General features: G+C 43.4%; 1 protein-coding gene across 1 annotated transcript; it reads left to right on the top strand.

Moving 5' to 3' along the window:
* The first annotated feature begins 219 nt into the window (after positions 1–219).
* Positions 220–8,422, top strand: LOC110542556 (BPI fold-containing family A member 2-like). Its single transcript, XM_021629128.2, has 9 exons — positions 220–255; positions 1,540–1,699; positions 2,200–2,341; positions 2,897–3,004; positions 3,998–4,147; positions 6,267–6,348; positions 6,833–6,896; positions 7,309–7,385; positions 8,251–8,422. Exons 2-8 carry the CDS (start codon positions 1,555–1,557, stop codon positions 7,344–7,346), a joined length of 729 nt encoding a protein of 242 aa, XP_021484803.2. The 5' UTR covers positions 220–255; positions 1,540–1,554; the 3' UTR covers positions 7,347–7,385; positions 8,251–8,422.
* Positions 8,423–17,399: the final 8,977 nt, after the last annotated feature.

The following is a 17,399-nucleotide window of genomic DNA, read 5'->3' as shown; positions in this document are numbered from 1 at the left end:
GCATCCTCAGGTTTGACAACTTCGGGCCTTAGTCTTGGCACAGGGTCCCTCGCTGTCACTCAGGCATCCTGGGTGGCCTTTTGGCTGGAATATCTTGGCTAATCTTCTGTGTTTTCTTTGGAGTCTCCTTAGAATGTTTTGGGAACAGGGCTTGCTTTTCCTCCTGCCACCACAATATAAGGGCCACTGTAACTCCCACATCCCAGAAGCCTGTGCAGAGAAACAAGGATTCCGTGTGCATCCTTCTCTAAATCAGTGAGTAGGGGCAACCCAGTGTGATACCCATATGAGGGCTGTTGGGAGGCTTTGGGTCAAGAAGCAGAGGGAAGGCGCTGGTTGTGTTGGGTAACTTTTGTCTCTAACAATCTTGAAGACCTAGATGACACTCTCAGGCTAATGAAAACCTAGATTCGTGTGGCCTGTTGACTGTTCAGATTTTATCCATCAATGACTTGTCTTAGGGTATAAGAAAGGCTTCTTACTGGAGTCTAGATTCAACAGTGACTCAAGTCATAGCTTTTCTCTAAGGATCCCATTGCCCCAATCCCCTTCCAACAGGGGGGAACCTAGAACTGGTCCAGGGCGAGGGATTTAGAGTTGGTGTCATGGAAGGTTTGAAGTTTCACGGAAGCAAGAGAACAGATTTGGGTGGCAAAGCAGAGAGCAAACATGTTTCAAGCAGGGAAGGCAGGGAACACAAAGGCCCTGAGCATAATGAGCATAGGCTGGAGTCAGGTTGGCTTTGCATCCCAATCCCTCCACTCCCAGGCTGTGTGTCTATAGGTCTCTGCCTTCCCAACCTTGCCTGCTCATTTTCCTAAGCTGCAACTCTATTTAGTTCTATTTATGAATTTAAATTCAGCATACAGAGTCGTATATTTCACTGCAGCATTTTCCTACATGGTTAGTTCCTGCTTCTCTCCCTCCCCTAATGTCCTTCCCAATCCAAGCCCTTGCTAATCTCTACAACTTTCCTTTTGCTTTCATGTCATGTGTTTCTTACTCTCTTTTCCCCTCTTCTCTTTTTTATTCAAATTTTTAATTTTTCATATTAGTTACAGTTTATTTACTTTCCCCTCTTCTCTTAAGATTTCTCCTACTTCATGGTTTTTTAAATTTCATGCCAAGTCAATTCAAAAATTCATATATATATTTATATAAAATCTATCTGGCTATCAGTCTACTATCTATCTAGCATATCTATCTATTTGTCTATCTAAATTTAAATCTCATTTGCAGAAGACAGAAAATAGTGCAATTTGTCTTCTTGAATCTGAATAATTTTACTAAGCACAATGACTTTCAGTTCCATCCTTTTTCTGAAATGTCATCATTTCATTTTTCCTTATGAATGAATAAAATGCCAGCGTGCACTTGGCCTCATCTTCTCTATCCACTCCTGAGGGTGGGCATCTCTGATGGCTCCATTTCTTACCTACTGTAAACAGAAGCAGATCTGTCTTGTAGGAAGGGAAATGTGAGAGTGACAGGCATTCACCCTGGGTTCTTGTTTTCTCTTCTTCCTCTATGACCCTCCAGGTGCCAGGACCAACGATGTTCCAACTTGGGAGCCTTGTTGTCTTGTGTGGTCTGATCTTTGGCACCTCAGGATCACTTTTGAGTAATCTTGGCAGTGCCGTGAATAATTTGAACATTCTGGGTTCTCTGCCAGAGATGATTCTGAACTCTGTCTCTGGAGGTGAGTCAATACAAGCCCCTCAGAAAGCTGGTCTCAGGTGAAACTCCAATAAACACTCTGTGTGCAATTTCAGAGGCTGCTGGGATGAGGCAGTGTTGTTTTTCATATGTGCAGCCATTCAATTCCTGCCTTGCTCACTTGTCAGTTTAGAGATAAACAGTGCCACATTATACACCAATAGAAGCTTTCAAGTATAGGCACAGGATAAATTCTTAAAAGTGAGATTTCAAATTGTTAAGAAGTTTGCATTTTAAATTATGGTAACTGTTGAGAAGTGTTCCCCTATCCCAGTGCACATACCAGCTATAGAGACACATTTCCCCAACATAGGGGTTTCAGATTCCTACTCTGTACCACAGAGATGGTGGCAATGCCACCCTGACTGTGTTGATGCAGGGGCTGGATGACACAGTGCAGGGAAACTGACTTTTCTAAAATCTGGAGGATGGGGGCTCAAGCCCTCATGTTGCTGGGGACCGATTGGTGACTGTTTTTGACAGCTTTCCCTGAGAACCTGAACCTGGATGTGGAGTCACTTCAGAAAACCACCAGCTGGCCATCTGCCAAGGACAACATTCTGGGAGCTTTGAATGGGCTGGACTTTAGCAAATTAAATCCTATTTCATCTCAGAATAAATTAGGGTGAGTTGGTGCTTCTTTGCTTCCTGACTATCTGACCATCCAATATCAAGGACAGATGGGGAAGCTCTTGTTCCCCCACAGAGATGAGGAGTCCTGAGGCTCATTACAGCTTGAGCAAGTATGAGGCAGGGCTACAGGGCCAGTGTGCACAGGTCACACATCTAGGTTTCCACAGTCCAAGTTTAGGCTCAAGTTGAGTGTTCCAATATGTCCTCATCTCCACCTGCATCTTGATGCTTTAAGCCTTTCTCAAAGAATAACATATTTCTTCTTCAAACATAGCTGGGAGTAAAAGTCCAAGTTCTTTCAAGGGACACAAGTGTAGATTTCTTGACCTCCAGTCCCAAACAGAGGCATCATGGAGTTATGAGTCACAGAGTCCTGAGTTCAAGTTTTGGCTCTGCTGCTTATTGTGTCCCTCCCTCTGTCCACTGCTTCTGAGAGTATAGAAGCACACATTTCTTCACAGGGTGTAGGGAGGACAAGAGGGCGATGAAGAGAGCTGCCAATGTTGCAAAGATATATGACAAGAGGACATCTGTGGGTTTTGGACAGGTTGCGAATCGATGAACTCAAAATCCTGGACTTGCAAGCTAGCCCATCTCCTGATGGCCAAGGCATCAACCTGAAGCTGCCTGTGTCCTTGAAAGCTGCTGTGGATCTGTGAGTATCTGTCACCTGTATTTAGGGGGTGCAGTGCAACATGACCGTTTTGAGTAGGCACTGAATTCCCAGATACTGTGTGAACTCTGCCCCAGTTTCCTAATCTGTAAAAGAGGAGACCTTCTGAGGCACAAAATACCAGTCTTTAAAGTATCCTAGCGAAGACTGGCCATGTCAAGTCTCTTTCAAAAGAATGTTCGATGCAATATAATTTCGTGTATTTGTTGCGTGTGTGCACTTGTGTATATACAGCTTCACATGAGCACTCACAAGTCTTTGTGCTGTTCATAGGTCAACACCAGGGTTCTGCCTCAATGTGGTGACTGTGCCACATTAGCTTTCTGATAGGCTCTCTCACAGAACCTGGAAATCATTGATTTGGGCTAAGAATGCAGAATAAGGAAAATAGAGTTTTAAGGTGTTTGAATTTGAAATGAAAGACCCAGAAAAATGACCAAGAACTTGTAAACAAGAATTTCTAGAGATGTGGGTGTCATTCAGAAAGAGCAATTGCCTAGTATGTGTGTGACCCTGCTATCAGCACTGAGGGGTTGTGTTTGAAGTCCTCTGAAGCCATGAGCTGTGAGATCCTACCGTCGTTACTTAAACGCTGTATTCCAGGGTTTCTCACACACACACACAAAAGAGTGTGATTCTCTCACATTTCTGTTGTACTCCTAATTAATGGATTAAACCAGGTATAGTACTTTAAATGAATGACAACTGGAAAGTTGCATTATATAATGTTAGCAATTATTTTCAGTATTAGCCTCATACCAAGCAAAATCTTATATGTATTAAACATGCATGGCTCAGAAAACTCTAATGTAAATGTGTAAATTCTGCAGAGAATTTGTAACATGTTGACATTATTTAGACATTCTTGACATTATCCAGAAACACCTTACACTGTGTCCACACAGATAGATGAAAACCGTTACAACCTGCAAAGCCTTCTAGACTTTTTTCTGGTGTGACTCTTTTTTTCTGCAGGCCTATCGGCTCCACTCTTGACATTGCTCTTTCCATGGATCTCATTTCTTCACTCACTGTTCAATCCAATCCTGAGACCGGTGTTTCCATGGTGAACATAGAGCAATGCTCTATGGGTACAGACAAAATCTCCATTTCCTTGTTGGGCAGGTAAGTCTCATCCATCCCAGCACAGATAGGACCTCAGGACCCCGGACCATGATCATATTCCTGCACCCTTGGGAAGCAGCATGGTGGAGTACAAAATCAGAGTATCAACTCTGTCAAACTATGAGCTCTGTCACTCTGCAGCTTCATCTTTAGAGGCTGCAGATTGGTATTTAAACAGTAGAGATCCATATCATCAGCTTCCTGGATGAAGACATGAGAAAATACACATGTTTACTTGAGAGCCTGGAACATGATAAGGGCTCAAGAACCATAATCTCTGAGTCTCTTCTAGGGATGGTCCTTTCCATTGCTGAAGCAGGAGGATTAACCTCTCCAGCCATAATCTTACATTTATGTGTGGTACCTTTCAGCTGGGTCAATGTGCCTCATGCCTCTGAAGATGTTAACACATATCCACCACCAGTGGGGAACACTTGGAAAAGTAGATGCCAGCATAGGCTCTGACATTTGTGAAGTCGTCTCTACACTCTAGAAAATTCCTGCAGTGAGATCTTGACATCCTAATCTTGTCTTTTTCCTTCACTTACCTCTGCTAATCCTCAAAATCTGTGTCTTTAAATGCAGAATGATTTAAAAGGCAGGTTTGTCTCAGGCAGGTGTGGGTGAGATGATGCTACCCAGTGTCTGAGAGAGGAAACATGGTCTTCAAGTCACTGGCTAAGGCTGGGGAGCCTTAGGCAGGAATAGAGGCATGGCCTCTGTTCCAAGCCTTGATAATCATGGCCTGAGGCCACCCATCCTCCCTCTACCAAAGATATCATTTCACATCATTGGCAAGACCACAGTTTTCCCAGCATCCCTAGGGAACTCATGTTGTTTCACTGGGTCTGAATACCCATGTCCAAAAATATTCTCATGATGTGGCTCTGCCTCTAGACACATTGGCTTTTGTTCTCTGCCTCCTGCAAGGGTTTCCCACCACAAGACCTTAGCATGGATGTTCTGTTGATAAAAATGTTTCTCCTTACTTCAACTCAATGGACCTTTTCATCTTGATGGTCTGTGATAAATTACTTCTCTTTTTCTTAAGAGAATATACACCTAACCTTTGAGTACTTGTCTTTGTTGTCATTTGTGTGAATACATATTTTGAGACAGGGTCTCAATGTACAGTTCTGGTTAGCTTCAATCTCAGAGATCTTATCTGCTTCTGTCTCCTGAAGGCTGGGACCAAAAGTAGGTGATACCATATTGGGTGTCACTATATATTTAATTGGAGCTTTCCTTTACTTGTTTTGTGTGGGGAGCAGGAAGGGGTGTATTTGTACATGGGCACACATACATGTGTGTCACCTGCTTGAAGCTCACCAAGTAGGCTAAGCTGGGCGACTAACTAGTTCCAAGAATCAACACAGTTTTGTCCCCCAAATGCTGACCATGTGGCTTTTTCTTCCATTTAAAAAATTAAATGGTGACTAGAGATGGAATTCAGGTCCTTATGCTTACAAGGCAAATATTAGGAGGACTGAATTCTTTACTTGGCTCCCTTCATCATTATTTTTAGTGAAAAATCTGCTTTGTAATGGTAGGCATTGCTCTATGCTCCAGAGAACCATTTGGTGAAAACACTAGGCTCTCTGTCTTCTGGAACATATCATGAGGATTAGAGAGGTAGAAGAGTATTTCATTCATCAGTGAATTAAAAAAAATGAAGAGCCTTATAGAGATCATCATACTTCTCAGAGCACAGGAGAGCAAACCTTCCCTTTGGTGCACACTCAGATAGGCTGCCCCAGGAGATGACAGCTGAATGAGAGTTGAAGGTGGGAGGAGGCAACCTCAGTGAGACTTGTTTGGGGAGGAGGTTCAAGACTGATTGTTTTTGCCCAGTGCCCCAAGGCTCAGCCAGGTGCTCTGTAAGTAGGGGCTGAGTGAATGATGCAGTGTTAGGGCTGTGATGAGCACCCAGGTACTGAGGAAGCAGCTCTGTAGGCATGATCTCATGCTTAGATGCTCAGGGATGGCCATCCTGATAAGGTGCAGTGGATAACATGCTGTAATGAGACCATAGGTCAGGGTTGCAGGTCACCTGACCTCAAGGGCACTTTATCGTCCATACTGAACTTTTGACAAGCTTTTTAAGTACTTTTTTTTTCAGACAAATTTCCCTTACCCATACCATTCTGGATGGTGCAACTAGCCACCTGATAGACATGCTGTCATCCCTGCTTGAGAACCAAGTAAGTAAGTCCCCAGGTCCTTGCACCCAGAGCCAGGCCTGATGTGGGCAGAAGAAGTATGGCTGAAAAGTCAGGAAACTGTTTTCTAGGAGGTGCCAGCTCCTCCTCCTCCTCAGTAGCTGGGCTTCAGAGAGAGGAGGCAGCAATCACAGATGTTGCCTTGAGATGTTTACCACATCCGTGCTCCTTGACTTCCTTAAGCTAAAGCTTTCCTGCAATCGGTTCATCTCTATTTAAATGGCTGTGCTTACATAGCTGTGAATGAGATTCTGCAGGAAACTAGGAAGTGGGCTTCCCCAAAGGCGTCAGGCTTCTGAGAAGCTAACCAATCCAAGGTTCCTGGTTTTCAGGAGTCTGGACAGTTCTTGGGTCCCAGAAACCAGTTCATCTTTCAGGGGAGGGTTGGCAGTGTGTTGCCAGTGAAGTCTCATCTGTTTTCCTTCTTTGCCCTTTCTCCTTCTCCAACTTTCTCCCTGTCTCTCAGATATGTCCACTGGTCGAGTATATCCTCAGCCTCCTGAATGCAAATATTCTTCAGGACCTCATCTGTAAGTCACAGCCTGGGGACTAGAGAGCCTTCCATGGGCCATGAAAACAGCTGTGGGATAGCCCCAGGCAGGGACCTTGCCTCCTGACCCAGGCTGGCCTCTTTCTTCATTTGAACCTTGTCTTCCCATGCTTGACAGAGTAGCTGGGGAAACAAAACTGTGCACCAATGGTGTCAAGACCTCGAGGTGGCCCTTCTATGGATGTGTCCCTCTATACAGCCCTCCTGTGTCTTGCATGCAGTACCTCCTGGGGTCCTCCCAAGAGTCTGTACAGCACAAGTGAATACTGGTGTACTTGAGGTCTCCCAGGTGACCTGGCGGTGTAGAGATAGACAGAGATAACAAGTTGGGTGGGCCTCTGTTTTGTTTACCATGACAAAGACATATGGTGATCTTGACTTGGTTTCTTTAGCTAATCAACTGACAGGACAGTCATCAGTAGCCATATGAAGAAGGAGCAGAATGAGGATGCCATGATGCTGCCAGAAGGTATGGGCAGTTACTTTTCTATTGTTATTAGAAAACAGCTTTCAGAAAGAAAATTATAGAAGAAAGCATTGAATTCGGGACTCACAGTTCCAGGGGATTAGGACCCATGGCCATCACAGTGAGGAGCATGGAACTGCAACAGGAGCTGAGAGATTTCTGTGTTGAGACCCAATCGCCAGGCACACTGAGCCAACTCCAATTGTTTTTTGAAATCTTAAACGCATCACTACTTACACATTTTCTCCATACAAGTCCACAATTTCTATCTTCCCTAACAGTTTCTGTAAAAGGGAACCAAGTATCCAGTATGTGAGCCCATGTGGGTGGTTCTCATCAAACCCCACAGGTAGGCTCTGCACTCCATGCACGGCAGCCTGTGGGAAGGAAGGACTAGGGTAATTTTGCTTCTGTCACAAGACTAGACCTGATTCTGACTCCAGGCTGAACTCTGAACTTGAGTACACCCTGAAACCTGAGCCTGCATCATGAACCCAGACTGATTTAGGGTCTTTCTCACTAAATGAATTGACCAGGAGCTTTTTACTGAGTCCCAACTTTGTGCACAGACACCTGTCCATGGCCTGCATATGGACCCTGGCTTCATGGGTGTGGCCTCTACTCATCATTTTCCATGTGCCTTGACTTCAGAGGAAGGGATCAGAAGGGGTCAGGACAAAGTGAGAGAAAAAGACCCAAAATCTATAGTTGTCTCTCCCCTCTAGATGTCCTAAGCCATGCTGGGCACAGTAGGACTCAGTGGGCCCAGTCAGGCCAGGCCATCATGGATCTAATCAACCCCCGTGAAAGCCTCCTCTCAGGGCTGCTGTGACAGCCAGTGTCCTAAAGCCTTGTGATTTCATTTCAGGTTAGTCACCAGTGCTTCCTCTTAATCTCTGTGGCATTTATCTCCAGAAAGCGCTACTGTCATCTACAGAGAGATCACCTAAGAACATCTGAAGAACCCTCCCACACTTCCTTCTTATGTCAGCAGACTCCACAGCTGTTGTCACCACCCCAGCATTAAAATCCTAACTGCACCCTGGAGTGTGGCTTGCCTCAGTTCTTGCACCAGGAGTTGTTGGCAGGGTGTGGGCTATGTGCAGGGTGAGATTGCACCCGAGTGGCTGAAGCCAGAGCTTGAAGGGACTTAGGGACTCACAGTTTTCTCTTATGCACAGAGTTGCAGAAACATTGAGAGAGTGGGCACACATTGCCCACTGTGTGAGTGTGACAGAACCACAGCCATCAACTACACATACACAAATATGTATTGGCACCACCCTGACCAATGATAACCAGGAAAACAGACAGACAGGCTCAGGTGGCTGTGGCCTTCCCTGCCTGTCTCTTCCTCAGGGGCATCTCAATCTTTTATGCTCTCCACCCTCACTTAGCCCACACAAAGCACTCAGTTTTTGCATATCACCTCCAGGTTACAGAAATGTTAACCTCACGGGGAGGTGGTCAGAGATCCTGGTGGCACCCAATCGATCCTGATCCACCCATTTCAGAGAGGCTGCAGCTAAAGAGGTCTTCTTAATACTTAACACACCCTGATGCCCAAGACAGGGACTGAAGCTTATAGAGGCAAACTGATACATCCAGGCCACACAGTGAGCAAAGGTCAGAACCAGGATTACGCTGACCCCTTCTAACTTCATGTAATTGTGGCTTATACCATGTAAACACTACTCGTGCACTTTGTCAACAGGAGACTCCAGGCATGAGCTCATTCTTAGGTACCAGACAAAATTAAGGGACTCTTATACTCTGTGTTGGTTAATTAGCACAGGTTCTGTTTCTTTCTTGTAAGAGATATGTCACTTCTTCATACGTTATGAGGAAGTTCCTTTGGGGCAGAATTGGAGGACAGTCCATTTCTTTTAGGAAGCCTCTCAGAAAATCTGTCAGTGAAGTGGCCCAAGATGGCCAGTAGCCAATCAGTAGCTCCTGCCCCAGGCCTTAGGTCTCAACACCCAGTCCTGCTCTTCTTCAGTTGTTCCACGGGAAAGCTGTTTCAGCCCCTCATTTTATTCCAGTCTTCCTCCAACATTAGAGGTCCTTTAGAATCCTGCAGCAGAGCAAAAGCCGAGCCTCTGAACTAAAAGCTTCAAAGCAAAGGAGCAGTGCATATGTCAGTGTGGTGACAAGGCAGGGCATAAGAACATTGAGAATCTTTGCTGTTATATGCTTGTGTAAGGGAAACTGACTTTTGAAGTAACATGTTCACTTTAGACACCCAGACCATAAAAGGTTCCGGTCTGGCCATCTGGACTGGTTTCCTAGGAACTATATATCTCTAGTGGTCAGGAAAAGACAGTGGGAAGGCTAGTTCCTCCCTACAGGTGACTGGACATGTAACAATCTGGCTGGCTTTTTTTCAGGTTTGTACTTTAAACGAATACGCAAAAAAAAAAAAAAAATCCACTAATTTTTAGTTCGGTGGTCTCTCATTCCCACCTTCCTATGATCATTTGAAGACCCAATCCTTGGTTTTCCAGATTCAACCCATGGAGTCCCCTAGATTTACCTTTCCACAATGGGATCTGAGCACCATTACTGTATTGCTCCCAAGCATTCAGGCAATTTAAAATACACAGCCCAAATGTAAAAATCAAAATGAGTAGCAGTCCCATCAGGGTGCATTTAGGGGCAGTAAGCCCAGGAGAATTATTATTATTATTTTAATTTTTAATTTTTATTTTTATTAATTACACTTTATTCACTTTGTATCTCCCCCCATAAACCCCACCCTCCTCGCCTCCCTATTCCACCCTCCCATCCCCTTCTTCACACATGCCCCTCCCCACTGATAGGGGAGGTCCTCCTCTCCTTCCAAGAAAGGTATTCTTTTTTTTTTTTCTCTCAATACAGTTTATTCAGGAACCTTGAACAATCATCTGACCCAGGGGAAAGTCAGCCCACAGCTTAAATAGCCTCTGGGTAGCCAACCCCAGCGTGCCATGTGTGCAATGCAGATAGGTCCACATACATGGAAGCAAGCCAGATCCTCAGCCTTAGCCAAATGTGGAGTTGTTTGTGACAGAGAGTACTCACCATCAGGGAGGTGGAAGGCAGAAACCAGCTCCATCTTTAGGGCTCAGCATTACGCAGCTCTCTACAGTTCCCCCTTTTTGTTTTAGATGCATCAGGCAAGAGTAGAGGTCTGATCTCTGATATTAAAAATAAATTGTGACTTTGTACCGATGTTCATTTAGGTGTCATCCACCCAAAGAGCATCAGACCCGTCCAATGCCTTTTTCTCAGAGGCGGGACCTGGGGCATCAACCCACATGCAATCAGACTTGCTCTTCTCTGGGTCGAAAGCAGCTGACCCTGAGTGCAGTGCTTATGCTCGCATCCTGAGCATAACATTTTAGCTTTTTATGGTAGCCAACCATGCTTGGGGAGACTGTCCTGCTTCAATGGCTGTAAAGGCCTGAATGGTCATGGCTGCATTACGCTCTTGTGAGACTCTAATCTTGCATATACACCACAGGCAAACCAAGGAGACCAACACCAGAAGGCCTGCTAATGCTCCCATGCCCGCCCATTCCTTCAGATGATTCATGTCTGCAGCAATCCATGGTGATAATCCTGTGGCTAGTCCTGCGTCCACTCTGGTAGAATTTACTGTGATAATGGTCACTCTCAGCTGCTCCATCGTAGTATCAAATTCTCCAGTCCAATTACCTAAAATATAGCTAGACAATTGTTTAGACAGATTTGCAGCACAGGAAAAATTCTCATGTTGTATGCTAGTGACACAAAGTCCAGCATACTTTCATTGACAGCCAGGTTGAACGATTTGCCATAGGGTATCAATTTGCTCCTGCACGAGGTCAATCCTCTGATTGAACACCATCAAGCCTCCTTTTAGTTGAGCATTAATTCCTTTTTGTACATCTAAGGCATGAGCTACATTGGCTAAAACATTATTCAGGGTCTGACCAGTCTGCACAGTATGACTCATGGCTAATGCCACGGTGGTAGCTCCAACAGCCGCCAATGAGATGACAGTAACAATGGCGGCTGTAATTCCAAGATCCCTTTTCTGTCTGAAGAGAGTCATAGCGTGAGGAGCATCAACGGGCACAGGCACCCAGCGAGGCATGCGAGTAACCAGGGCATACCTAAATTCACTAGCATTCCAGCATTGGGCAAAAAAGCAAGTATCATTACCACAATTACTTGGCTCTATCTGGCTAATAATGAATAAAAATGGGGGATATAGACAAACAGGTATGGGCTTATAGGAAATATTTTGAGAAGCCTTAACCCCCTGGTTGGAACATCTTGCATCAGTTCTAGAACTAGCAGTGGTGGTGTCCGAGGTCTGAGTAGGTTCAGGAGACCATTGCCCCCAGGGGCGAGACGTGCTCCATGCCAATTGATTAACTCCATGTTTTCCTCCACTTTTGAAAGTCATTTAAGGTTCTTAAATCATTTTTCCCCCTTTTTTTTAATTTTTCATCAATTACACTTTATTCATTCTGCATCCCCTCATAAGCCCCTCCCTCCTCCCCTCCCAATCCCACCCTCTCTCCTCCCTCTGCATGCATGCCACTCCCCAAGTCCACTGATAGGTGAGGTTCTCCTCTCCTTTCTGATCTTAGTCCATCAGTTCACATCAAAAGTGGCTGCATTGTCCTCTACTATGGCCTGGTAAGGCTGCTCCTCCACAGGGGGAGGTGATCAAAGAGCAGGCCAGATGCCCCTCAACTGAAGAATGGATGCAGAAATTGTGGTACATCTACACAATGGAATATTACTCAGCAATGAAAAATAAGGAAATCATGAAATTTGCAGGAGAATTATTAAACCAGGATTTAAACCATCCTCTGAAATCTTTTCTCGCTAGCATCTCTGCAGGCTTCTTGTCTAGTTGTTGCTCCAAACTAGCAGGTCCCCAAAATAATAGCTAATGTTAGGGAGCTCCTTTTGACTTAGCATTTCAGCCTGCCAGGTGGGAATAGGATGGAGGGCTCTTCTGTATCTGATTCAGTGCTGACAATAGCACCTTCTGGGACTAGGAAAACTGAAATACCAGCAAAAGGCTGGGTGATGGGGCAGTCCTCAGAAGTGTCTGCTTAGTTGATCCACCTGAAGAGGCAGGCAGCAATCATATCAGCTTCCAGCAAGTCCAGTTTTCAGCTTGCAGTCCATAGCTGATCCCCAAATAGATTCAACCAGGTGAAAACCTGCTGAGAAAAATCCAGAAAAGAGACAGAAGTTAAAATTTGTTTGGTAATTAGGAAAAGTGAGGAATCCCAAGACCAAGGGAAAAAGTCATCTACTGTCCATTTGAGTCATGCCAGATCCAGGTCTCATGACTTTTTGATTTCCTGAAAATCATAGGAATTTTAGTTTCCAAAAGGAGGTGTATTTTTATCGCCATTGTATTGATATCCATATTTTAGAAAAGGCAGTTAAGAGTTGTCTACAAGACAGCAGAAGTAAACTCATGCCATTAAGACCTAGCTATGCATTTGGATCAGGTATTCACATTAGGCAAATGTTCTTAGTATGAGGAGATGCACCTTTAAGTCTATCTCAGAAGACAACCAAAAGGAAATCAAAATCTCAAGCTTATGATTGGATAATAAGCATTCAGTGCTCCATCAGCTTACCAGAATTCTACTGATCAATGTCAAAACTCTGAACTTCTGAAATCTTACAACATAAGCACAACCATAGCTTCGGGGAAGAAATCTGAAATAGTTCCCAGTTTCCATACGCCTTAAATTATTTTCTTATATCATTATAACTTACATTCATATACCTTAAAACACCTACTTAGACCCTCCAATCTTTCTTGCATTACCAACTTTGAAACATTTTTCTAGACCCTCAACTTTTTAGAAACTCATAACTTAATATCTCAATATCTTAATATCATAACTTAGTATCTCAATATCTCCTACCTTAATAACATCATAACTTTTCTATCCTCAGACCTTACATTTGTCCAGTTATTCACTGTAAGACACAGGCAATTAATATGAAGCCTGTTAGCACGGCAAACCTGTTTGCTTTAATAAATAAAAGACCTAGTACCTAGTAGTCCCAAATAGCTAATGAACTGACCAATGAATTACCAGTGGATCTAATTGTCTGCTCTTTATGTGCAAAGCTACCATCAGCTTAGTTTAGGAATCAATGTGATCAGAGAACTTAGAAGGAAAAATTATAAGATAATTAAAATTACCAATCTGTGCATCAATCAAAATGACAGAGATGACTAATCAGTCCATCACCTAGGCAGTTATAACTGGCTCCTGTGGTCTCATGGCATCATGAGCAGATGTGGTTCAGCCATCAGGCACAGAAGATGGATGATTGTTTCTGTGGAAAAAAAGAACATGAGAGATTGACCTCACCTCGTCTTCAGCAATGTGAAACAATGATTCTCCATGTGTTGCCAGCTTTGTCCACAGTTTAGGCTGGTTTCTACCGGTGGGACAGTTGGGGCATTCTTGCCCAGTGTTTCTCATACCACAATCCAGGGTTGAAGTCATCTGTTGTTGTGCCCAAATCTTCTAGGAGACCTTGGGGCAGTTAATGCCAGGATTTTGGGACTCTCTGTCATAATAAGCTTACATATGTTAAACTGCCATATTCATCAGATCTCTGACAAGCTTGAGGGCCAGCATATGAATTACTCTTTGTCTATCTTTAGTTATCTACTCTAAATTATGTCCTATAAAACAGAATCCTATAATCTCTAATTCTGGCATATTCCTTAGATGTATGTTTTAGGACCATATCTATTTTGAGTAGATCTACATAGGTAAACTTCATAGTTACCCATCCTAGGCTTATCCTTGAAAACATAAACAAAGACTAACTTAAGCTCAATCTTGTAACCAACTTCAGTCATTAGCATGATTTTAAATATATTTCTGAGCTAAAATCAAAGCAAAACTTTCTATTAGATACAGTTCATAGAGGGGCTTGCAAATCTTGCTGACTCTACCACACTGCATTAAGACTGAACAGGAAAAAGCTTAAAGGACAAAAGTTTAACTTAGCACTGAACTGAAAACTGAACATAGCTGGCCACCCTCAACAAAGATGGCAGGAAAACCACAGGTCCACCATTATCTCTGACCCAACATGGCAGCTAGCCACATGTTGCTGCAGGGAAAACATAGCCAGGTGTCACTCACTCCCATGGCGTAGCAAGCACTGTGGAACATTTACAGTTTCCTGTAACCAAATGTTCTAATATTGTAATCAAATAAGTTTTATAACCAACTGCATGACAGAACAGTATAGAACAATTTTAAACTGTATTGGAACTATTCTGGCCATATCAAACTTATCAGCCAGAAAGAAACAGCTTTAACCTTTTCATTCAGGACCTGGCAGTCAGGCATATATTTCATACAATGGTTAACAATGACTTGAATACAACCCTGTATAACCCTGGGCTAACATGGAGCTGCAGTCTTCTTCCCCCTTCAAAGAGCATAAGAAAACATTTTGCATTGAAGAATAACCAACATTATAAATGAAGAACAACATATTTTACAGTTATTTCTCAAATCATATTTGCAGGTATGAGAAACCAAAGCAAATACAGTTCATATGCCCTCTGGTTTTCTATACATATTCTGATCTTCCATAACATTCTATATATCCTCAGGTTAGCTTTTCCTTGCTCTGTTCTTCTGGTTTAACCTGACATTTCTACTTTAGACAAGATATTCTTTTCTTTTCCTTATCCCACTCTCTTGCTTTATCTCAGACAATATAAAAATTTTCATCAAATCTTTACTACATTATTCAGTGGGTTTTTACCAACCTGACATGTTGAACTGTAAAAACTTCAATTTTCTCAATGGGCTCAAAGAGTATGGCTTGAATTCATTTGGAAAAAATAATAAAATAAAAACCAAAGTCTTTTGTCTTCCCCCAAAGGGTGGAGAAACTGTTCTAATTTCTTTATTAGACTTCTCCAAAACCTGTTTTTTCAATATCAAAATAAAGTACCCTTTTTAGGAGTGAAGTTAAAAAGCATAACCATAATTTTAAAAGTCAAAACCAAATTTTACCAGTGCAAACAATCCAATCTCTAAAATCAATACTAACTTAAAATGAGTCTTGTCTTCTTATTCTAAAAGGAAATAGGATGATAAACAGAATTTATTATAACTAAGAGGTCCTCTAAATTTTGCTTTCATTAATTCTGCCCCACACCACGTGGCTGTTTCAAGATGGCAAAGTCACATCACATTGCATGGCATACCACATGTTTGCTATTTAAAAACATCTGAGCTTCTATATAACTTACAAGCACATATGCACACCTATATGTTCTAAACAAGAGTTTGAATTTAACCTATAAACCTATCCAATAACTGTTAATCTATAACCAAGACATACAGAGCATATTAACCATTTAAGATCAGTCAGAGATAAAGATGTAATGGCCATATGCACATTTAAACCGACAGACACAACTTTTTATACTCCATCCAGACATAATTTCAAGCATTTTGTCCAACCAGCCTGGTGAGCTCTCTCTGCCCACCCTGCTCTTGGCTGTTCTCCATCTGTCCCACCCTGAGGCATGTTCCCAACAATGACCAAAGGTACCCCAGCTTAAAGCCCTGGGAGCATGGGGCAGACAAAATCACCATGTTACACACCTGTTTGGTTTCTGCCTATTGAGACTATCATAAGCAAATAAACCCACAAAAGAACAACTTAAGAAAACAATGTACCTGTACAATGAGCATAAAAAGAAAGGCAGAGGAAGGAGAAACCAAAGGGATAGTGGCCCGTCCCTCTGTGGGCCCTCAACCCTGCTCCACAGGGGTGTCCTGCCCCCCAAATTGGGCTCTACCCAATTACACCAGAGCCTGGAATAGATGGTTACTGCTGCCACCAGATTGAAGGTGTGCTTGGCTGTGGCCTCTAGCTAGCCAGGAGCAGTCCCAGACAATTTCATTCCTGGCCCCACTCTCACAATCCCAACAACAGAGCATCAGCCCATTCTATGGAAGTGGGATGCATGGAGGGGGAATGGCACATGTAGAAGGGTAGGGAGAAATGAGGAGTGATTATAGGATGTTTGTCCTAAAGTGTCTGTCACAATCTCACAGATCGATATAAACAAAGGTTCACAAACACAAGGAACAAAATAGACATACAAATGCATGCAAAGTATCCACTCCATGACTGGAAACAGAAAACAAAACCAGGCACTTGACTTTAGCTCATGGTGAGGAAGGGAAAAGCAGAGACAGGTAAACACTAAGAATAAAGCAGAAAGACAGAGGCAGACTGAGTGGCCGTGTAGCCATATCACAACTGAAGCTCCTACCCATGGACATTCAGATTCCTGCTCTGGTTTCCCTGCCACAGAAGCTCCAGATCAATGGGTGGTTCTAAACCACCTCCTGATGGCAAGACTCTACCTGAGTGCCTGCCAAAATACTGATGAAGCCAGAAATGTTTTTTTTATTTCGGCAGCTGTGATGGCTGGGCTTGTCTACCTCCAATCACGTCTTGCCACCTTCACAGATATGGACACCTCGAGGTTTTCTGGAATAGAGGACAGAAAGTAGATGCACACACCAACACTGCACAGAGACACTTGGACACTTACCAGCCAGCATGAGATCCTCTGGGTCAGGCTCCTGGAGTCTTGGGCATACCGGGATGAGACCACAAATATTATACCCAATTTGTGAGACCCCCAAAGACCACCAGGAATTGACTGCTCTGCAAAACATGAGGGTTTATTGGATGCAAGCTCGAGCCTGGGTCACAAGCTCCCTGAAGAAACAGAGAGATATGCAGCCAGTTGGTCTAGGGGAACAAGGTTCTTAAAGGGCAAAACCACAAGCAGGGAGGTATATGCCATGGCATTACATGATTGGGTAAGGGAAATTGACTTTTGAAATGATTGGTTTAGTTTAGGCTTCAAGGACATAAATAGTTCTGACCTGGCCATCTGGGTGGGTTGACAAAAGATGGTATCTCTTTAAGTGGATCTGGCCATGC

Source organism: Meriones unguiculatus, chromosome 4 (genome assembly GCF_030254825.1).
Source record: "Meriones unguiculatus strain TT.TT164.6M chromosome 4, Bangor_MerUng_6.1, whole genome shotgun sequence".
Classification (NCBI taxonomy): domain Eukaryota; kingdom Metazoa; phylum Chordata; class Mammalia; order Rodentia; family Muridae; genus Meriones; species Meriones unguiculatus.
The sequence above is the reverse complement of the archived record's forward strand: the minus strand, read 5'-3'. Positions and strand labels throughout refer to the sequence as shown.